The 24673-nt window shown below is 36.0% G+C and overlaps 1 protein-coding gene across 6 annotated transcripts in view; it reads left to right on the forward strand.

Annotated features, from left to right (window-relative positions):
* The window catches only part of DOPEY1 (dopey family member 1), a 114402-nt gene that overhangs the window by 44548 nt on the left and 45181 nt on the right, over nt 1–24673 (forward strand). For 5 of the 6 annotated variants that reach the window (XM_018052920.1, XM_018052923.1, XM_018052924.1 and 2 more), the window contains 10 exons: nt 1909–2098; nt 7170–7268; nt 12353–12452; nt 13206–13315; nt 14244–14352; nt 15712–15832; nt 18266–18385; nt 21316–21430; nt 21800–21829; nt 22116–22349. In XM_018052920.1, the coding sequence (XP_017908409.1) occupies nt 1909–2098; nt 7170–7268; nt 12353–12452; nt 13206–13315; nt 14244–14352; nt 15712–15832; nt 18266–18385; nt 21316–21430; nt 21800–21829; nt 22116–22349 (1228 nt within the window). The remainder of the gene's footprint in view (nt 1–1908; nt 2099–7169; nt 7269–12352; nt 12453–13205; nt 13316–14243; nt 14353–15711; nt 15833–18265; nt 18386–21315; nt 21431–21799; nt 21830–22115; nt 22350–24673) is intronic. The other variant, XM_018052921.1, reaches the window with a different exon arrangement.

Below are 24673 nucleotides of genomic sequence, written 5' to 3' on the forward strand. Positions count from 1 at the left end.
AAGAATTCAGGAATAAATTCAGAAATTTATTTCTCACTGTTCTTGATTCTGGCCGTCAGAATCAAAGCGGTAGCATGATCATGTTCTGGTGAGGGCCTTCTGCCTGATTCACAGCCAGTGCCTTTTACCTGTATCCTGACCTTCTGGAAGGGGCTCTGGAGCTCTGTTGGAATTTCTTGCGTGAGAACACTAATCTCATTCATGAGGGTGCCCAGAGCCTCCATCTTCTAATACAGTCACTTTGGGGCATCAAGGTTTTAACATATAAATATTGAAGGGACGAAAACAGTCAGATCATAGCATTATGTTTTGCCAGTTATTCAACACAAAAAGATGTGAAAACATGTTCTTTTAATGCATAAGTAGGTTGAGACCAGAAGAGGTTACAGTGTTAGTATTAAATCACATAGCAAGTAAACAGTAGAACTTCATCACATTCTCTTGATTCTGAATCTGTTATACAACAGTGTATTAAATTTTTGCGTATTACTTTGTTTATCTTGAATAATGCATCTTAATATTTTGTCATAGCATAATTCATTCAAGTTGTTTTAAATTCAGTCAGTTCAGTTCAGTTGCTCATTCATGTCTGACTCTACAACCCTATTGACTGTAGCACACCAGGCTTCCCTGTCCATCACCAACTCCCAGAGCTTATTCAAAGTCATGTCTATTGAGTCAGTGATACCATCCAACCATCTCATCCTCTGTCATCCCCTCCTCCCCATGATTTTCCCAGCATCAGGGTCTTTTCAAAAGAGTCAGTTCTCCATATCAGGTGGCCAAAGTATTGGAGCTTCAGCTTCAACATCAATCCTTCCAATGAATATTCAGGACTGATTTCCTTTAGAATTGTCTGATTTGATCTCCTTGCAGTCCAGGGGACTCTCAAGAGTCATCTCCAATACCACAGTTCAAAAGTATCCATTCTTTGGTGCTCAGCTTTCTTTATGGTCCAACTCTCACATCCACATGACTACTGGAAAAACCATAGCTTTGACTAGATGGACGTTTGTCGGCAGAGGAATGTCTTGTCTTTTAATATGTTGACTAGGTTGGTCATAGCTTTTCTTCCAAGGAGCAAGAGTCTTTTAATTTCATGGCTGCAGTCACCATCTGCAGTGATTTTGGAGCCCAAGAAAATAAAGTCTGTCAGTGTTTCCATTGTTTCCCCATCTGTTCGTCATGAAGTGATGGGACTGGGTGCCATGATCTTCATTTTTTGAATGTTGAGTTTTCAGCTAGCTCTTTCACTCTCCTCTTTTCACCTTTATCAAGAGGCTCTTTAGTTCCTCTTCATTTTCTGCCATAAGGGTGGTGTCCTGTGCATATGTGAAGTATTGATATTTCTCCCAGCAATCTTGATTTCAGCTTGTGCTTCATCCTGCCTGGCATTTCGCATGATGTAAATTATGTAATATGATTTATACGAAAAGGAAATATCCTTTAAAATTTTGTAGAAAGTCAACAGAGTATATGTTCTTCTATGAAAAAAGTGAAAATGAAGTCGCTCAGTTCTGTCGGACTCTTTGCGACCCCATGGACTGTAGCCTACGAGGTTCCTTACTATTAACTAAAGTGTATGTGGGTTTAACAGTTACTTGAGGTAGATGGGACTTGTGGAGGTGTTTTTGTTGTTATCTTTTTTACAGATGAGGAAACTGAACTCAAGAAAGACTAAGTGATTTCACTAAATTACACAGCTAGTCAATGGTGGAACCAGAACTTTTACCCAGCCCTCTGACTCTGACCTGTATGGTTCTTCCCATCCACCCCACTTGTGTCCAGGGCTGAACATACGACTACAGCAAGGATGCTTTCATACATTCTGGGAGAGTAAAATGGTTCATGCTTAACAATGTGAAGCTAAATGTTTGCCTTTTTAAAGCACTTTATTTTGTACCTCAGAACAAACACTTTACTGGAAAAGGTTGCTGCTGCCGTGGACCAGTCAGCCTTCTACAGCGCCCTCTGGGGCAGCCTTCTCACCAGTCCTGCTGTGCGTTTGCCTGGAATCACCTATGTTCTTGCCCACTTGAACCGGAAGCTTTCCATGGAAGATCAGCTTTATATAATTGGCAGTGATATTGAGCTAATGGTAGGTCTACACATGTTTGCTCATTTAACGAATATTTTTTTATAGCCAGATGCTGAGAATCATGCCGCAAATGATGTTCTTGTTTTCATGAGGCTTATATTTTTCATCAAGGAAACTTAAAGACCAAAATAGTCACCTTATTGATTTGGAAAATTTCAAGTTTTTTCTTTTTCATAGAAAAGGGGTTGTCATTTATATGTTATCTTCATTATCTATCATTCAAGCAAATAAATGGTCTTTATTACCATGTTGCTAACTGACCAGATCATTGTTTACCATAGCCACATTCATTTTATTATTCTACAGTGAATCTTCTCTTGGATCATAGCTTTCTTCATAGGAAAGACAGATTTTAGACCAAGTAATAGCCAGATTCTGTATCGGATTTGTGCAAAAGTAGGTATTACTAAAGCAGACAGTGAAAGATAGTTGGAAAAATTCACATCAATTGCTTGCTTATACTTTTTAATTTAAAAAGTTAAGAACAGAAGGAAACCATTTATACCTATAGAATGTGTACTCTTAAAATGAACAATGAATGGAAAACCAAGAAAACTCTAGAGGGTCCTTCTGAAAAGTTTCAAAAGAAACTTTGTGATTACTCATCCTTTCCTTTCTCCCATGTGATTATGAACTGATAGATTTTTATACATATTTTGGTTATATTAAAGTATAATTAGCATACATTGAAATTAACACATCTTATGTGTACAGTTGTATGAATTTGACAAATACATACAGACAAGCAACCAATACTATAAAATCAAGATACAAAACATTTTCATCACCCCCAAAAGTTCTTCTGTGTCCATTTGTAGTCTCTCCCATTCCCCTACACCCCCAGGCCCTTGCAAACACTGCTCTGTTTTCTATTCCTCTAGATTGTGCTTTTCACAGAATGTTACATAAGTAGAATCATGCAGTGTTAGCCGTTGTCTGGTGTCTTTCATTTTGTATAACACATTTGGGAGTCATCCATGTTTAGCGTATGTCAGTATGTATCACTGGCTCTTATACTGCCGTCTAGTATTTTATGAATACACCACAGTTTGTTCATTCAGTGATTAACAAACATTTGCATTGTTTCCAATTTGGGGCCGTTAAGAATAAAACTGTATGCAGGCCAGGAAGCAACAGTTAGAACTGGACATGGAACAACAGACTGGTTCCAAATAGGAAAAGGAGTATGTCAAGGCTGTATATTGTCACCCTGCTTATTTAACTTACATGCAGAGTACATCATGAGAAATGTTGGGCTGGAAGAAGCACAAGCTGGAATCAAGATTGCCGGGAGAAATATCAATAACCTCAGATATGGAGATGACACCACCCTTATGGCAGAAAGTGAAGAGGAACTAAAAAAACCTTTTGATGAAAGTAAAAGAGGAGAGTGGAAAAGTTGGCTTAAAGCTCAACATTCAGAAAATGAAGATCATGGCATCTGGTCCCATCACTCCATGGGAAATAGATGGAGAAACAGTGGAAACAGTGTCAGACTTTATTTTTGGGGGCTCCAAAATCACTGCAGATGGTGATTGCAGCCATGAACTTAAAAGACACTTACTCCTTGGAAGAAAAGTTATGACCAACCTAGATAACATATTGAAAAGCAGAGACATTACTTTGCCGTCTAAGGTCCGTCTAGTCAAGGCTATTGTTTTTCCATTGGTCATGTATGGATGTGAGAGTTGGACTGTCAAGAAGGCTGAGCGCTGAAGAATTGATGCTTTTGAACTGTGGTGTTGGAGAAGACTCTTGAGAGTCCCTTGGACTGCAAGGAGATCCAACCAGTCCATTCTGAAGGAGATCAGCCCTGGGATTTCTTTGGAAGGAATGATGCTAAAGCTGAAACTCCAGTACTTTGGCCACCTCATGCGAAGAGTTGACTCATTGGAAAAGACTCTGATGCTGGGAGGAATTGGGGGCAGGAGAAGAAGGGGACGACGGAGGATGAGATGGCTGGATGGCATCACTGACTCGATGGATGCGAGTCTGAGTGAACTCTGGGAGTTGGTGATGGACAGGGAGGCCTGGCATGCTGCAATTCATGGGGTCGCAAAGAGTCAGACACGACTGAGCGACTGAACTGAACTGAAGAATAAAACTAATAAAATAAACATTTTCATACAGTTATTTGTAGAGATGTATGTTCTCCTTTTTTCCCCCACTCAGAACTATTTTTTTAAACTTTAAAAGTCAAGACACAGCTGAGTGTCTGAGCACATGATAGTTGATTTCCAGTGTTGTGTTCGTTTCAAATGTGCAGCAAAGTGATTCAGTTATACATATACATGTATCTGTTCTTTTTCAAATTCTTTCCCCATTTAGGTTATTACAGAATGTTGAGTTCCCTGTGCTATATAATAGGTCCTTGTTGGTTATCTATTTTAAATATAATAGTGTGTATATGTTAATCCAACCTCCTGATTTATCCCTCCCCACTTTGGTAACCATAAGATTGTTTTCTGCGTCTGTGAGTCTGTTTCTGTTTTGTAAATACGTTCATTTGTGTCACGTTTATTGTGCTCCATTCTGTCACGTGTGCATTTTTCATGTTAAACTGCAAGTACTTAAACTCTTCCGCGTTCCCTCTAAATTAATTTTCCAAAGTTGGAGTCTAGTCTTTTCCCCCTTAGGCTATGCATTGATTGAGGCTTTCTTTTCACCATACTTTGTAATGTCTGCTGCTGCTGCTAAGTCGCTTCGGTCGTGCCCGACTCCGTGTGACCCCATAGATGGCAGCCCACCAGGCTCCTCCATCCCTAGTATACTGTATTTCTACTTCCCACATCTTTGGTCTGCACAGTTACCTTGCCCTTCCTCCCACCACCTAAGAAGATAAGATGATCAGATTAACAGGTGAAGTCTACAAGGTGTCTGTGTGTTTTGTGTAGCTTCAGAGTTAGATCGAAATTGCCAGGCACAGATTTAGTCTTGTCATTTTGTTTACACATTGGGGAAAAAGAATTCAGTTTATTAAACATTTCATGTAACTGCACCCACGTTTTGCCAAGCTGAGAACTTGGGCCTTTTCTGTGTAGTGACTTTTTAATTCTAGTTTTCATAACCTGGAGATCAGACTGTTGCTTTCGCTTGATATACATAGTGTCTCATGACTGGAGTTTGCTTTGTTTTATAGTATCTGTACTCCTTGTATTTTTCAAGAGCTATTTTGTAAACAGACGATGTATCTCTCCATTGAAAACACAATAAAAAAAACAGCAAAAAAATAAAAATAAAAAATAAAAGATTCCGCATATAAGTGATGTCATATGATACTGGTCTTCGACTTGCTTCGCTTAGTGTGATAATCCTTGGGTCAGTGCATGTTGCTGCAGGTGTCATCATTTCATTCTTTCTTTCTGGCTGAGTAGTGTTTCCTTATATATATATGTACCACATCTTTAAACAGACATTTTTCTTGAGAAAATACCTAGGAATGGAATTCTTGGTTCATATGGTAAAAATGTTTAACTTTTTAAAATAACATTGAGGTATAATTCACATGCTGTGAAATTTATCCTTTTGCATTGTATAATTAAATGGTTTTCAGTATATTTACAAAGTTGTAAATACCACCTATCACCATTATCTAATTTGAGAACATTTTCATCACCCCAGAAAGAAACCCCATCTATACCCATTAATCTAATTATCACCATTATCTAATTGGAGAACATTTTCATCACCCCAGAAAGAAACCCGATCTATACCCATTAATCACATGACATTTTCTCTTCACTCCTGTCTCTAGCAGCCACTGATCTATTTCTGTTTCTATAGATTTGCTTAGTTTGCACATTTTAGATATTAAATTCTTATCATACATATGATTTCAAAATATTTTCTCCCATTCTGTGAATTGTCTTTTCACTTTCTTGATAGTGTGCTTTAAAGCACAGAAATTTTAATTTTGATCGTATCCAATTTACCCATTGTCTTTTTTTGTCATTTGTTGCGGGTAGATATATCTAAGAAATTGTGTCCAAGATCAGATTTGCTTCTTTATTTTCTTCTAATATAATTTTTTATAAGACACTACCAGACTGTCTTCCAATGTATTATTACATTTCCTTTTAATAACTTAACGGAAGTGTTAAAGAAACCATTGTTTAAATTTTCTTTCAAAAACAAGTGTCATAACTGGAAAATAATTTGCAGTGCTTCACAGAGGACTAACCTCCTTATTATTCAAAAAGCTACATAAATTAATAAGTAAATGTTAACAATCAAGTAGAACAATGAATTTGAACAGAATCTTAACCTAAGGAAATAAAAATAATTCAAAGATATTAAAAAAATTCTCAACATTATTTATAATAAGAGAAGCAAGAGTTTAAACTGTATCAAGATACCCTTTTTCAAGTATTAGATTCGCAAAAACAAAAAATGTGCAGGTAAACACAAGAGAGCAAATTGTCATACATTTCTGGTGAGAATATAATATGCAAAACCTTAAGAGAAAACATTACTTTATTTAAATTGTAACAGCATATATTCCAAGATATGGCAATTCTGCTTTGAAAGATTTGTCCTACAGGTATGCTTGTACATTATATGTCTATTGCAACATAATTTACAATAGTAAATGATATAAATAGTATAAATGTCCATCATTAGGAGCCTAGTTAAATTAGGATTAATCTATGAAAGGAAATAGTTCTCTAGCTATAAAAACTGCAACTCTGTAGTGTTAAGGAAAGCACTTCAGAATGTGCTGTTAAATGAAAAAGGCAGAGTTTGTGATATATACAGGCATGTTTTTTATTTCCTTATAATATGCAGAAAATATTCACTGGTAGTCTTGATTGCTTGACAAAGAAAACTGGGTAATTGAAAATAGAGATGGGAGAGAACTTTTGGCTGTGTACTCTTTAGTTATTCTTAATTTTGAACTATTATAGTATGTTTACCTATCCAAAGCAATGTCAGTATGTATAATTAGTGGTTTAAAAAAAAAATTTGAAAACTTATTTTTATTTTTTAGGGAAAATTGAAACATTGTCACATTTTCATGGTAACTATTTCCCAGGGTAATACACAATAAATACTAAAGGCTCTCTTATTTTAGGTAGAAGCAGTAAGTACTTCGGTGCAGGATTCAAGTGTACTCGTCCAGAGAAGCACACTGGACCTCATACTCTTCTGTTTTCCATTCCACATGAGTCAGGTAAAACATTAATGCCAGTTTCAATATAAGGCATTCTTTGGAAATTCAGATTCCTGATCTGTTGTTATTTTTTAAATTATATTTAAGTTGGATTCTCTTGTTTTATCAACCAGCAAGTACATAGAAAACATATTTCCTTTTTAAGGAATGGACTTTCTGAAATTTGGGGGGAAACAAGATTTATTGATTTGGGTAAAAATATGGAAAGTGAAATAGATTATTTCATACCTTAAAAAAAAGGTTCTAACTATCAAAAGCAAGAGGTACTATATTCATTGCTAGCTGTGAGTGAGCCACAGCTCACTCTTGAGACCTTCTGCCCAGCTGTTATTTTTTGTTTTAATGTAATTTTTTCTTGGTTTGGTGATTGTGAGGATGTGTGTCAGACCATTAGCAGAGTTGGCTATAATTTGAAAGCTAAATATCTAGTTGCTCTGACATTCTCTAGTACAGGTGAACCTTGAACAAGTGTTTGAACTTCACGAGTCCAATTATACACAAATTCTGTCTAGTAGTAAGTACTGTAGTACTACGGGATCCATGGTTGTTTGAATCCAGGAATGTGAAGCTGCATATATGGTGGTCCAACTAAAATTATCCTTGAATTTTTTCTGATTAGCTGTCAGTTCCCCTTAACCTCCTTGTTGTTCATGGGTCACCTGTACTTTCATGATAGATGAGAACAACTCACTTAAATCATAAATGAAGCTAGAACTTAATTGAATCAGTATCCTGATTTTTAAGGAAGTCATCTAAATTATTTTGAGTTGTAAACTCGGATGAATGAGTTTGAACACCAATGTGTAAGTATTCAGAATGGTGGTGCTACGTGCCTAACAAATGTAATAAGAAAAGAAGAAGTTATACCTTGGAAAAGTAAGTTTATTTCGCAAACATCATTAGCAGAAAAGACCATTATTTGGGGTTTTGTAAGAGCTGTGGTTAATAGATAACTAGTGCATTTTCATTATGGTTGGCCATGCTCAAATTTTTCCTTATTACTTTATTCAGTTTGAAATTGAGTTGTTAATAATTGAAGAGTTTTACACTTTATTGCCTATACCGCTCCTAGTAGTAGGAACAGTATGTTACAGGGGTAAGACATAAACTACCCCTAGTTTCTATTTTAAGACTTAACCATCCTTAAACCAGGGGCCTTTGTTCTGCCTCTGACTTTTCACTGAAAACACCTGCTGGGACATATCAGTATAATCTAAACTTATAGTGTAGAGATGGGCAAGCCGCTCACAAGGTAAAAACGATTTTCTACTTTTTAAAATGCTTATAAAAGAAAACAAGGAAGAATATGACAAAGAAACATGTGGCTCAAGAGCCTAAAATGTTTATTATCTGGCCCTTTGTTGAAAAAGGTCACTAACCTTTACTCTTAAGCATTCCCATTGCTTTCTTCCCTTTCAAACTTTAGCCGTCTTAGTCCTTCCATATACTGATAGAGGGTTGAGCAAGACCTGAAGAATTAAGTCACGGTAGAGTTCACTTGAGAAGAACGTGTAATCTCAGTGGACTAATATTTCTCAACCTTTTTCCAACATGAGCTTCCTTCAGAACTTGCTTACTCTACCACTTCTGTGTCCCGGCCAGCCAAGAAGATTTTCTTCTGGCTTCCTTCTGTATAATTGGTATTATGAAAACAATAACTATGTTGAATATGTTTCTTAAAAAGTACATACTCTACTCAGACCCAATTCTCTCTCCCCCATTACCATACCATGTTATTAGGTTACCCAAGAAAAAGGATCAAAGGATCATAACAAAGTAATCTTTCTTCCCCACTTCCCTCCTTTCCATGTCTTGCCTATAATAAACTCATAACCAGTATCAGTTGTATTTGTAGTTGAAGAGAGCCTTCATTACCTTACCCCAAAAAGAGTGCTGTTAGGGGTGTTAGCACTTGTCAAGTTTGTTAGACTGTTTTTGCTCTTTTTTTTACGGAAAGTTCCCCTGTGGCTCTAGCAGTAAAGAACCTGCTTGCTGGTGCAGGAGATGTGAGAGAGGCGGATTCAATCCCTGGGTCAGGAAGATCCCCTGGAGGAGGGCAGGCTACCCACTCCAGCGTTCTTGTCTGGAGAATTCCATGAACAGAGAAGCCATGGTGGGCTAAGGTCCATAGGTTGCGAAGAGTCAGACACAGTGAAGTGACTTAGCATGACCCTAATCTCTAGAAGTTACACCTTTAATTGAGATTGTAGCAGAATTTTTTTTTTCCATGTTAGAAATATGTGGTGATGTCAGTGGTCATCAAGTAGTGACTTCTTTGTTTCTCAAGGATGTTTTTCCTCTGAAAATAAGATTGGAAGACATTCAGGATCTTGTGACAATATCTATAATGTATATATCTGAGATTAAATAGATTAGCAGTTCTTTGGTTTCATGGCCCCATTACAGTCTTTAAAAATGTTGAGAATCCTAAAAATTCTTTTGCTTATATAGGTTAGATCTATATATGTTTATCATATTAGAAATTTAAGCTGATAAATATAAAATATTAAAATATTAAATATTGAAATTTAAATTCACTTAAAAATAATAACAAGATTATCACATTATAACAAATAGTATTAAAGTATCTTCTAACACATTAAAAAATTATTACGTTAGCACTGCTTATGTTTTTGTAAATCTCTTTAGTGTCTGGTCTAACAGAAAGCAGGATGCTGGTATCTACTTTGACATTCACTCTGTTGTGTGTTTTGTTTTTTTTTTAATTAAAGTATCTGAATTAAGTTAGAGCTCATACAGATACTAGTTGGAAAAGGAGAGTACTTCAATAGTCTTTTTTGTTAAAATAGTATATTCTTCTTTAGTGCTTTCCAAAACTTGACAAGCTGTAGTTTTTTAAAAAAAACTAGTTGTAATATGAAGTCAAAAACCGTATCAGTGAACTTTTCATAGTCTGTTTGATTAAAATCCACTGGTCTTAACTTTGAATGGATCTTGTACCATATATGCATTTGTAACATCACAGTTGGCTGTTTGGAAAGTGTTGTCTTATTCAACTTTTTGTGTCTCCCAAGTGCTCACACTTGGGCTTCCCTGGTAGCTCAGTTGGTAAAAAAATCTGCCTGCAGTGCAGGAGACCCAGGTTTGATCCCTGGATTGGGAAGATCTCCTGGAAAAGGAAATGGCAACCCATTCCAGTATTCATGCTTGGAAAATCCTATTGACCGAGGAGCCTGGCGGACTACAGTCCATAAGAGTTGGACATGACTTAGTGACTAAACCACCAAATGCTAACACAGCAATAAATGATCACATTTACTAGCGTGACCACTGATCTCATCAGTAAATTTGTTAGGTATTGGAAGCTTTCAAATCAGTTCACTTCAGTATAATTTCAATCCAAATACAGATTTTCCAAAATCTAATTTTCTCTTGGAAGCTCAGATTTTATTATTTGTAACAATGAATATTGTTTTCCTTGAAGTGATAGGCTCACTTTGTTTGTTTTTGAGAAAGTCTCTGCCAAGTGTCCAAGCCTGAATAATCATAGATCGTGTCAGTCATTCCTTCAGGTGAAAGTGGAACCACAAAAGCTGGTAGTTCACCTCACAGTTCACACAGTCCCAGAAGAGTTTTTCCCTGAGACATCCATCATGCTTCAGTCTACAGGAGTGCTTTATATATACTCCTGCCGTTGCACGGAATATTGCGGAATACAACATGTACTTGAGTCAAATATTTAATGCAATAAATGTCTGCTGTTTAATCAGCAGCATTCTTAAGTGAAACTGACTTCTTTTTAAATTTTTACTGAAAATACGTGACAGTGAAACAATGCAATGACTGAAAGTACAGTGGCTGCCACTGCTGGCACTGTTTCTCTTTGTGCTAAGATGTGAGCAGTTTCACCCACTATCGCATGAACAGAGCAAATGTTAACACGTACAAAAGGCAAATACCGACTTGGTATTGTGTTATAAATATTTTCTTTACCTTGTGAGCCTCCTGAAAGGGTCTTAGAGATCTCCAGGAGTCTGGGGACCACCATTTGAGAAGTGCTTAGATTAATAGAAGATATCTGTGTTCAGATGAGTAACAGTATTCTGGCAGCTCTTGATCTGTGTTCTTTAACACATCAGTTATTTCTCTAAGATTCCTTTAAAATAAGTAAGCTGGGTCAATCCCTTTCTACTAATATCTGTCAAAAAGCATGGTGTAGTAAAAAGTTGCCAAGTCTGATTAAGCAGAGGTGCATCCTCAAGCAGCTGGGACACTAACCAGGCGTTTAAGTGCTTTGGCCCTGTGAGGGGCTCTGGTCCTTAATTCTAAAGTGGTTGTGAGACTAGTAGATTTCTCCCTTACCTTGTAATGCTCGCATTCCAAAATTCTAAAGCGACTACCTGGTGATATTCTTAAAATTGACAGCAATTTAGTTAGCTGCTTTCTTTTTCTCTTTTAACTTTAACCCTTTTAGCTAAAACCAGATCTCCTTTAGTAAATCATATTTTATAACATCCAATTAAGGCTATTAGGAAAGAGGAAAAAAAAATGAACTATTTCTCTTTAAAAGACCTGGAGTAAGATGAAAAAAATTGATTTGTTAAAGCTGGGTGATGGGTTCAAAAAGAACTCATTATATTGTTTTCTGTATTTTTCTATGTTTGAAATACTACAGGTCAAAAATTTTAAAAAGAACAAGAAATGCAAAACTTAGAATTGATGACAACAGTGAACTTCTAAAGAGTGTGTAGTCAGTGTTGATACCACTGAAGACAGTCTTCTCTTGTGTCTATCCCTTCGTCCTCCATTTCCTCGGTTTTTTGTCTGATTTTGCTACTGTTGGATAGGATAAAGAACTTTAAAATGGAGGTCAAAATAATTCAGTTATAGTTTTAGCTATGCAACTAAATAACTGTTACCCACCTTTTCTTATTGTTTCCTAATCTGTAAAATATAAGTAATAATTCCTCTGTTTGGAAGATCACATGAGATAATGTACGAAAGTACCTCATAAGCCCTAAAGTTCTGAACATATTGTGAAGTTTTATTTTTTTTTTAAGAGGAAAAAAATGTGATATGTTTTTATATGTGATTAAGTACAACCACATTCCCAACTGTTGCAGGCCACTCGACCAGATATGATCCGGATCTTGTCAGCGGCGCTGCACGTAGTCCTGAGGAGGGATATGTCCCTGAACCGAAGACTTTATGCCTGGCTTCTCGGTAGGTGTTTGATGCGCGTGGTCTTATCTGGGAAAAGGATGAAGGGAAATTTTCCATACATAAGTATTATCAAGTTTATGTATGTCCTGAATGAAGAGACTAAAATTTACTTAAATAGACAACAGTAAACAAACAAACAAACCAAAAAAAACAGTATCAGTGTATGATATGAAGAAATCTCAAAAGCTTCTTAGTTGAAAAAGCTATTTCAATCTATGGATCATGTTCCCTTTGCCAAGATTTTTTTCCCTCCGTATAAATTGAAGCTGTTATACTATTAAGTATGTAGACAAAGAAGAATAAATTCATAATCAGAATTGTGACATAATATCCAAAACTTGAATCAGGACTTACACTATTGTCCCACAAGGTACCTTGTCCCACTCAGGCAGTAAGTTACCGTGCACACTTTGTTTTTCCGTACTTTTTGTGAATGTTTGGCCTGTCTTTACGACTCTACTGCCCAGAGTGAGAAGACACAATACAACGTATTTTGAATTTTCTGAATCTTCAGTTATTTCATTGTTCGAAAAAAACAAGATAATTCTGAAAGTACACTATGATACTCACTTATGTATTGAATTGGTTTCCCTTTATTAAACTATCTAAAATGATCTCTCTTGCTGACATTGATTGGGCTGCTAATTGGTAAGTGTTTAGTGCTGTTTCTGATATATTTGTTGTTTTGGTATTTAGTGAACAACAGTTTTAAGAATTCAGTTTTAACTTATTTTACACTTTGTTTCCATGGAGGTTTTGATAACAACGGTGCTATCATAGGACCCAGAAGCACAAGACACAGTAATCCTGAGGAACATGCCACCTACTATTTTACTACCTTTTCAAAAGACTTGTTGGTTCAGGTAATGGAGCTTTCTTTTTTTGTTATTCTGTGACCACTGTAGTTACTCAGTAAGTAATCTGTATGTCAAAGTCCCGCCTTCAGTGAATTAATGTACAGTTGAAGGGGTGGAGATGAGACTCACAGACCTCCTAAGAATGGCGGTAGCAAGCCAATGACTGCAGTAAAATGAATAAGTTATGGTAAGCTCGACTCACTCCTGTGTGAGTCCTGAGATCTTTTTTTCATTTACTTGGTTTTCCTGACTTCATTATAACATAATTGCAGCCTCTCACCTGTCTGCCCCTGTAAAAGTTGGAACTCTTCCAAAGATAAGTGAGCGCCTATGTTACTTACTCTGAAATTCCAGGGAAATTCGGGTTGAAACAGGAATCTCCATGTGGAACAACTACTATTATGATGGAAATGTTACAATGATCCATAGGTTTATTTCACATTGTTTTTTACTTCAATTATGTTTATTCAAGATATCTCCAAATAAACTGAGGAAATACATGGTATCTGAAATATTTTGAAATGAGTGAGGTTATAAGAATACAGTTTTGAGTTATTGAAGGGAAAATAATGGTGTAATAGCGATATTACCATGATAACAGGCAGAATTTAGGGCATGTTGACTGTCAAGAGAAATGATTTTATCTTTTAGGAAATCAAATTCATAAATTTATTTTTTCTAAATTTTCTTTAATTTTTCCACCTTCTTTCTAGAGACAATGTAAAGCACTTTCTTTCAAGACAAATGAATATAATTATTTTCCCCCCAGCCAAGGGAAAAAGCCAGCTTTGGCAAAAGAGCTTCAGAAAAACAATAGGAGATGTAAATCTCTGTTTATATATGGTTGTATGTAAAAAAAATTTTTTTGTTGTTTAAGAAAAAAGCCTTTAAATCTGTTTACTTAAATGACTAATATACTTTTTCTTTTTTGAAGGCAATGGTGGGAATCTTACAAGTGAATTTATTTGGAGAAGAGAGCACTTTAATGCAGGATTTAAAACCCTTTCGTATTTTAATCAGTTTACTGGACAAACCTGAGCTAGGTAATATATGCTATCCTAAGGCATAAGATCACATGTGGTTGTTTTGTATTGCTGCATAATAAAAATAAGACTAAGTAACACTTAGAAACATTTTCATATTTTGAGATGACCTATAATAGGTTCTCAATGATTCCTTGCTAAAATTCACTCTGGAAGAGAGGTCCCCAGCCTCCAGAATCTAATGGCTGATGGTCTGAGGTGGAGCTGATGTAATCATAATAGAAATAAAGTACACAGTAAACTTAATGCACTCGAGTCATCCCCAAACCATCCCTCCCCCCCCAACCATCTGTGGAAAAATTGTCTTCCACAAAACTAGTCCCTGGTGCCAAAAAGATGGGGGACCACTGCTCTAGAACATTAAGATACAGATATACATTCAACTGATGGGTTATCATATGTCTACCCTATACTACGCAGATAGCAGGGTCACTTTAAAGATGCTGTCTAAGCTCCTCAATCCTGGCTAAGTTACTGAAATCAAAACATTGATGATCTGTCATGATCGTCTTATAATTCCCAGAATTCAAGGACTTAAGCAAAAATATTTTAGTCATATCCCTCAACTTTCTTCCCCACATCCTGTTTTTTTGTGTTTTCCCTTTCTTCATTGTGTATTTCTTATGTATTTGATCTATTGGAAAGACAGTTATGGAAGCTGGTACAGAAATTAAGAAAAGCCTAGGCAAAATAAAATGAAATAATAATAAGATGTAATTTTATTAAATTATATATAGGTATTTTAGAAAATATGCATAAGTTTTCCTACCAACTCTTAAAATAAAAATGAAAAAATTTAAGTATAAAGATAACTTGAGTTGTACCAATGGCTTTGAGAGTTTATCTTAACTATTATGTAATAATAGATGAAGTTCAGAAATTTTTTAAGATTGATGTCTCTTACAGTACTAAAGGTTAGCCATGTGAATTTTTGTATTGTTTTAATTAACAATAGTAATATAAGTTATATTAATTGAATACCCATTATATTCTGGGAAGTATGCTACCTATCTTACAAAAGTTTTCCTAACCCTTAATACTGATCGTCCTATAAGTTTATTCTTATTATCCTCATTCTACATGAAGAAATTAAAATTCAAGGGAGTTTAAATTGTCCAAGCCGAAAGAGCTTTTAACTGGCAAGACCAATTTTCCTGATTCTGTAATTTCTCAATAAACATTTGTTCAGTTATTTACTATTTTGTGTTAGCTTCTCAGGATGTGAAGTTTAGTTTCACTTCTGGAAAAAACATTATTTTTTCAAAATACTTGTTTTAAAGCATACTTTAATTGTGTCAATTTATAGATAATCATGATTTATAATGTTAATTATTATCTTTAATATGTGTATTAATTTAGGACCTGTAATCCTAGAAGATGTCCTAATTGAAGTGTTTAGAACGTTATATTCTCAGTGCAAAGCAGAATTGGATCTTCAAATGGAACCACCCTTCAGCAAAGATCATGCTCAGTTAAGCAGGTATATTACCAAAAAATTAAGCATGACACAAAGGTCCTCATTTACTAATACTTAAAATGAGACATTGCTGTATGAAATTTGTGTTATGAACGAGTAAATTTAAGGTCTTACTATATTTTAGAAATATGAACTTTCATAATTAACTGCACTGACCTTTCAAACAGATACGACTGCTGTGTAGCCACCACCTTCCAGGGTTGGCTCTCAAGCTCACCAGTTTAGAAAATTAAATTTTAGCCGTTAATGTGAAGATATAGGTTCCAGAGAATTCATTCACACCTATCAAACTCACAAGAGATTAGCTGCCACATATCAGTTAATAACGAAAGCTATAGCTTGTTTGGTAACCAGGACTAGTAGTTTGCGTGGAGGAGTGCCTCTTGGTGCCTTGGCATACTCAGGAGACCAAAGAATAGATCAGAGAAAGACTTGGACAGTCATTTCAGATGAATCAAAGGGCAATAGGTGTTCTTTACTGACTTTTTTCAACTGATTAATTATTTCCTCTTTCAGATTGTCTATCTGTGTGTGCGGGGGGGTTAAGTCACTTGAGTTGTGTCTGACTCTTTGCAACTCTGTGGACTCTAGCCCACCAGGCTCCTCTGTCCACGGGATTCTGCAGGCAACGATACTGGAGTGGGTTGCCATGCCCTCCTCCAGGGGATCTTGCTGACCCAGGGCTTGAACCCTCGTCTCTTACATAAGTCTCCTGCTTTGGCCAGCAGGTTCTTTACCAGTAGCGCCACCTGGGGTGGGGTGGGGGGTGGGGGTGGGGTGGTGTGTGTGTGTGTGTGTGTGTGTGTGTGTGTGTGTGTGAAATGGCTGGGACAAGTCAGATAATGTTAACATATCCTATTCGCTAAGTCAACGGTAGATACATATTGACACTCTCATTTTTTCATTTCTTTTCTACTTTAAGGAGCATACTTTTTTTCCCCAGTATCACCTATCATTATGACAAAGGATTCAAGAGAGCAATTTCTTTTACATACTTTGCATGTGATTCGATTTATTTGGCCACACTGTGTGGCTTTTGGGATCTTAGTTCCCTGACCAGGAATGGGACCCAGGTCCTCAGCACTGAAAGTGCAGAGTCCTAAGCACTGAACTGCCAGAAAATTCCCATTTTGCATTTTAGTAGTGTCACCTTGGTGAGACTTTGTAGATGACCTGGGCTTTCCTAAAACATACTTTTATATATTAAAGCCGTTTAAGACAGTTTTTGCTTTCTAGTAAGTAAAATCCTCTCCAGTTTTTGTTTGAGAAGTAATTATCGACTAACCTGGTACTCTCTGTGTGTGTGTATATCAGTCACTCAGTTGTATCCCGATTCTTTGCGACCCCGTGGACTGTAGCCCACCAGGCTCCTCTGTCCATGGAATTCTCCAAACAAGAAGACTAGCGTGAGTAGCTATTCCTTTCTCCAGGGGATCTTCCTGACCCAGGGATTGAACCCAGGTCTCCTACATTGCAGGCAGACGTCTGCTTTACTGTCTGAGCCACCAGGGAAGCCCACCTCGTACTCTGTTTCATTTTGTACACTGCCTGATAGTTTATTTTGTCCTCTAAAATATTTAGGGCTTCCCAGGTGGCTCACCTGCCAGTATAGGCAACAATAGGGGACATGGATTCGATCTCTGGGTTGGGAAGATCCCCTGGAGTAGGAAATGGTAACCTACTCCAGTATTCTTACCTGGAAAATTCCATGGACAGAGGAGCTGGTGGGCTATAGTCTGTGGAGTAGAAAAGAGACACAACTGCGCTCCTGAGCACATAGAGTATTTAATTAGCTTTGTGCTATAACATGCTTGTTTTAATCGACAGTACCTCTCTCTATATAAAAATAATTGTTTTATTGTTAAGGTTGAAAGGAAATGGTAGATAGGTGAGTGTTTAATAGGCTACAGGGTTCCCACTTGAAATTTCCTGGTGGAATTTTAGTAAGAATGACTGTTAACAGTATTAGTTCTTTTTGTTACTGAAACTCACAAAATGAACTTAACCTTTCTCAAACAAATCCTGAATAGTGCAGGAAAGCAGACAAAATTCTTTCAGAATCAAGGCTGTCAAAATCACATCACAGTTCAGTTTACATGGTCTAAGGAAAGCAAAGGAATTTAATGCCAAATTCACAATCAGGCTCTCAGAATAATTCAGAAAGAACTTCCTGTTCTGCTGGAAGCACAGCTTTTTCTTTTATGCAAAGCTGATTTCTGAGCTTAATCATACATTTAAGTTATGACAACTCAAATTTGGAAAAATAACTGTGCGTAAAGTGATAAAGTGGCAGAAGATAAAAATTACTTGTTGCAGCATTGTCATTTTCAAGTTTTCTAGGAACATGTACTCCCCTAATAACTTTGCGGTCACATTTAAATTTGAAAATGTAAATGTTAACATTAATCAGTTTTTGTGTTTTTTTTGTTTTTTTAGTAAATTAAGGGAAAATAAGAAAACTGCAGAACTGATTAAAACTGCCAACCTTCTCTTTAATTCCTTTGAGCCTTATTATATGTGGGATTATGTTGCACGTTGGTTTGAAGAATGTTGTAGGTATGTTAAATTGTTTTATTCATTTTAATCTAATAGTCTTTGTTTTTTGAGTTCTTGAGTTTAATGAAAAGAATAGTCTTTTATACAGTCTAGTACTACTACTAAGAATTATTATTTATTTAATGGCCATAATCTGTCCTACTGTGTTATTCTAGAATATAGAATTATTGATCATATAATCTTAGCTTTGAAAAGGAGCTTAGAGATGAGTTATTGAGTCAGTAGCATAGATGAAAAAGATTTTCCCTTTCCAATCTATAGTAATCTAGGTTTTCATTATTGTAGAGGAAATAGCAAATTTATGGCTGGTCAGCACATTCTCCCAAAACGCTTCTCATTTTGAGTAACAAAAAATTCCTTGGTCGCTTTTGTGTTTTTAAAAACATAGAAGCAGCCTATATTGTTATCCACCCCTTAGGACTTAGAGCTTAAAAAATGCTCTGAAAACCCAGTAATACTAGTGACTCTGAGTAGAATTTTTATCAAGAAATTTTTACCGAATCCTCTCAGAACCAGATTAATTAAACTTCAGGACTCAAGGGCTTTTAATCAACAAGTACGCGTTTATGATCTTAGATTTAGAAGTCTTTTAAAACTATAAAGCATTAATCCATTTAATGATTTAGAAAGTTGCATGCTTACTCATTGAACTGCTACCTCTAGACATAGAGAGAGTCCCTGTCTTCAAAGAGCTCATAGCAAGAGCCAGTAAGACGTGCACATGCTTATTCGTAGTATTAAAGGCTTACAGGTACCTTAAGAGAGAGATTATGATGTGGTAGGAATGTAGAAAGGCAATGCCAAAGAATTCTCAAACTACCGCACACTTGCACTCATCTCACATGCTAGCAAGGTGATCATCAAAACTCTCCAAGCCAGGCTTCAACAGTATGTGAACCGTGAACTTCCACATGTTCAAGCTGGAGTTAGAAAAGGCAGAGGAACCAGAGATCAAATTGCCAACATCCGTTGGATCATCAAAAAAGCAAGAGAGTTCCAGAAAAACATCTACTACTGCTTTATTGACTGCCAAAGCCTTTGACTGTGTGGATCACAACAAACTGGAAAATTCTTAAAGAGTTGGGAATACCAGACCACCTAACCTGCCTCCTGAGAAATCTGTATGCAGATCAAGAAGCAACAGTTAGAACTGGACAAGGAACAACAGACTGGTTCCAAATCAGGAAAAGAGTATGTCAAGACTGTATATTGTCACCCTGCTTATTTAACTTATATGCAGAGTACATCATGTGAAATGCTGGACTGGATGAAACACAAGCTGGAATCAGGATTGGCGGGAGAAATATCAATAACCTCAGATATGCAGAGGACACCACCCTTATTGCAGAAAGTGAAGAACTAAAGAGCCTCTTGATGAAAGTGAAAGAGGAGAATGAAAAAGTTGGCTTAAAACTCAGCATTCAGAAAACTAAGATCATGGCATCTGGTCCCATCACTTCATGGCAAATAGATGGTGAAACAATGGAAACAGTGAGAGACTTTATTTTTGGGGTCTCCAAAATCGCTGCAGATGATGACTGCAGCCACGAAATTAAAAGATGCTTACTCCTTGGAAGGAAAGTTATGACCAACCTAGACAGCATATTCAAAAGCAGAGACATTACTTTGCCAACAAAGGTCCGTCTAGTCAAGGCTATGGTTTTTCCAGTGGTCATGTATGGACGTGAGACTTGGACTGTAAAGAAAGCTGAGTGTAGAAGAATTGATGCTTTTGAATTGTGGTGTTGGAGAAGACTCTTGAGAGTCCCTGGGATAGCAAGGAGACCCAACCAGTCCTATTTATTCATTGGGAGAACTGATGTTGAAGCTGAAACTCCAATACTTTGGCCACCTGATGCAAAGGACTAACTCATTTGAAAAGACCCTGATGCTGGAAAGATTGAGGGCAGGAGGAGAAGGGGACGACAGAGGATGAGATGGTTGGATGGCATCACCAACTCGATGGACATGAGTTTGGGTAGACTCTGGGAGTTGGTGATAGACAGGGAGGCCTGGCGTGCTGTGGTTCATGGGGTCACAAAGAGTCAGACATGACTGAGCGACGGAATTCAACTGAACTTTCTGCATTCATATTCACATGCACACACACACACTGGTGCTTGCATGCATGCATACATACACCCTTCTTTATTTGACCTAGAGTACTCCCTGAAGAACATTAACTGCACCTTAATTAACCTGGACTGTTCCCTGACTACTGCTGAGCCTTCACTCGTGCTGTCTTGTAAAATACTCTTCTCCCTCACCCATCTGGAAAGGTTCAGTAAAGAGGTTCAAATAAAGATTCAAATGTGCATCAGAATCTGCTTCTCATACACTGACATTATTTGTCTCTACGCTTATATTTCTTCCTGGCTGGGGACTGGATCATCTTCTTCGTGTCTTCAGGGTGTAGGGCAGTGTATGATCATTTAGCATTAATACAATTTAATGTGCATGTTTGTTGGAGGAATGATCTCTACTGCTTGGATCAGAAGAGTCTTCCTGGAAGAGGTAACTTTTGATCTCAAACCTTGAAGAATGGCTGTGTTCTGGATGTGAAAGGATGAGGTTAGGGGAGAAGGGCAAGTTGGTATGAACAAACACTGGAAATCAAGCAGCAAATAATGCATTTTAACTAAGAGAGGAAATGTATAGTGGGGGAAATGGGAAATGAGTCCCAAATAGAACCATCCAGAGTACTTGGAAGTTCAGGATGGGGGTTCCAGGGAGAGGTTCAGCCTAGGAATCTTGCTTTGGGAATGTTCCATGAGGTAGTGTCCTAGGGGAAAGGGAACATACTTCACCACAAGAACTGAATTATGTGCATCCCAGTGTTGATGTGACTCACATTAAAAAGGCAACAGTGTTGTCACATGTATTCAGATCACTTGATAGTATACTTGATAAAGTAAATTTTGTCCTTTTAGGAGGACACTGCATGCCAGACTTCAGACTGGGCCTGGAGATAGTAGTGAGTCATCTGAATTACAGCTGACCAGTTTCTGCTTACTGGTGGATTTTTTGTTGGATATAGTTTCTTTGGTAAGATCACCTTGGTAAAAAAATATTGGGGAAATGTAATAGCACAGCTCAGATATTTCATGTTGAAGATAGACCTCATCTTCAAATAAGTATCATTTTTTAAATTAAATTAATTTTCCTTTTGGCCTAGCTTTTTAAATAAAATTTTTCAATGGTTTTGTCTTCTGACCTACATAATCTATAATATATATATAATTCTTATATAAGAAATGGAATTTATTTTGTAATTGCATGTTATTGAAATCTTATATGTTTAGTATATAGTAGTCTATTGCTGCCTTTGTATTCATTAATGATGCTATTAAATGAATACTGTTGGAAATCTTTTCCCCTTTTCTCTCCTCAATTCTTTGCTTTCTCCTTTTGAAGCCTACTAGAAGTATGAGGGTGCTATGTCAGGTATGACATTCAGCCTGTTTTGTTTTTAACTGATTGTTTACTTTTTTATGTTATAATTTCAATATTATAAGAAGTAAAACTGGGGTTCTTCTATAATACATGCTTTGAAGTACTTAAATTGAGATTTTTGGAATAGAAATTTTATGTCATTAGTAATAAATGACCAGTGTTAATTAAGAGCATGATACATATAAAATTATTTCCTTTTTCTGTATATAGATTAAAAACAACATAACTGTGGGGTTGTACACTGTGTAAACTTTTGTCATTTCACATTTATTTTCAGGAGACTTACATTGAAATCCAGACAGAACACTTACCCCAGTTGCTGCTCCGAATGATATCCGCCCTGACAAGCCATCTCCAGACATTGCACTTGACCGAACTCACAGATTCACTCAGGCTCTGCTCAAAGATTCTTAGCAAGGTTCAACCTCCTCTGTTATCTGCCAGCACTGGAGGTGTGTTGCAGTTTCCAAGTGGGCAGAACAACTCAGTCAAGGAGTGGGAAGACAAAAAGGTAATGTTTCATAATTATTTTTCATTCTAAACCAAATATATTTCTTCAAGGCAGAACGGTTTCTAACTAAAATCACTGCATGTAATCATTTAAATATTAGTGAGTCTTTCCTTGTTCCCAGTGTTCTGGCAGTAGACTGTTTTGTAGGCTTTTTTGGCTCCAGTGCAATATAACTATCTGTATTCACACTTTGCAAGAGAAATATATATAATTCATATATTATAAATTATAATATATAACTTATGTTATATATTATATATAATTTATATACAAGCAACATATATAATTAAAAATTTTCTGGTAACTACATTAAAAAATAGAAAAAGGTAAAAATAATCTTGATTATATTTATCCCATTAGAGCAAATATATTGTCAGTCCAACATGCAATCAATATAAAATTGATGTGACATAAAAATATTAGACATTTTACATTTTTTGATACCGCCCTCAAAATTCTACTCTGTATTTTTTACTTATAGCACATTCAAATACCAAATTTTTTTTAGAAGTACTTTCTCTGTACTTAAGTTCATAAAATTTACATTTGAAAAATTAAATTCACATACCCAGGTTGTTCTAACCATACTTTAAAGTTTTCTTGGAACTAAATTAAGTATTATTTCTAAAATTTTAATTAAAATTAATTGAATTAAAAATTTTAATTTCCCTGTCAGATCAGCACATTTCAACATCTCAGTAGGCCACATGTGTCTAATAACTATCCTATTAAACAGCAAGCTTATAAGCCAAAGTTTATTGGTCCTTTTCATATGCACACTAAATTTTTGACATGTTCTTCTTGAAATCCAGAATCATTTTGCTCTCCTCAGTCTTCCAGATTCTTGATGCTCACTTTATGATGTTGAATAGAATTGTAACGTAGTTGACCCTTGAACAACACTGGTTTGAACTGAGTGGGTCCACTTATATGCAGATTTTTTTTTCCACTAAATATATTGGAAAACTTTTTGAAAATTTGTGATAGTTTGAAAAAACTCCCAGATAAATCATGTACCCTAAAAATATCACAAAAATTAAGAAAAAGGTATGTTATGAATGCATAAGATATACATAGATATACATATACAAAATGTGTTTTAACTAACTATTTATGTTATTGGTAAGACTTCCAGTCAACTGTAAGCTTTTAGTAGTTAAATTTTGGGGGTATCAAAAGTTACATGTGGGTTTTTGACTTTGTACGACCTTGGTTCCTCTAACCCCTACACTGCTCAGGATCAACTGTAATTTTAATGTTTGGCACTAGTAGCATATTTAAACAAGTATGCAAAAATCAAGAATTTAAAAGCTTTCAAGTTTATAACATTACAGTTCTTTTTTAGTGAATGTATTGAAAACAGTAATGGAATCATGTAATTTCATTGAATATAGGTGCAGAGGCACTATGTTAAAACAAAAATTTAAAAATTTGTTAACCTGGCAAAATATTATCAGGATGATCTCATACAGCCTTTTCCATCAAGTCTTAACCCTAAAACTTTTTTCTTGTACCTCCTAAATATATTGCTTTTCACATATGCCATGAGCATTACCACCAAACAATTTAAATATATCCCAGGATTATCCTACATAAACTAAAACTAGTCTGTCTTATTTCCCTTTCCTACGTGCTTATTATTTATATGGTGTACATATCAATTCCATTGTTGGACAGTACATTTTGTGTGCTGTTTTTCCTTTATGCCTCTAATATCTTCTTAGGAATAAAACTAAAATAAATGTTAACTGTTAACTGGTTTTTTTTTTTTTTTTTTGAATGAGATTTCTGAAAGTTGGAGAGGGACTGTAGTGTTCTCTGAATAGCATATTCACATATTATGTACAAAACATCTGGAGGCACTTTATTGGTGGTTAGAGGTAAGGTAAATAAGAACATCCATTCATGTTAAATGGAGAATAATTCAATAATATATTTTTGCAATATAGTGGTTGATTAACCTTGGATAGGCTTCCTGCCCACCCCACCTTTTGATCTTCTTGCCTGTTTCCAGAGTATCTGTGTTGTTTTTCTCTTTGGGGGGGGGTGGTTTACTGAAACTTGATGGTATTATCTTCACTGAGATGTCTAAAGTTGATCATATTTGAAAGCTGAGAGTATTTTCTGTATCTCTTTTTTTTGACACTGTAACTGATGGAATGATTCTTTTAAAAATTATAAATCTAATTTTGTCTTCATGCACTTAGTACTTTTTTGGAAAATCAGTGCCCTGGATCTCTATACCCAAATGTCCAAACATGTCATTCCATTCTATTTTCAGAAAGTTACTTTATTGTGAAGCTATCTGAACCATAGTTATGTAA

Source organism: Capra hircus, chromosome 9, assembly GCF_001704415.2.
Source record: "Capra hircus breed San Clemente chromosome 9, ASM170441v1, whole genome shotgun sequence".
NCBI lineage: Eukaryota > Metazoa > Chordata > Mammalia > Artiodactyla > Bovidae > Capra > Capra hircus.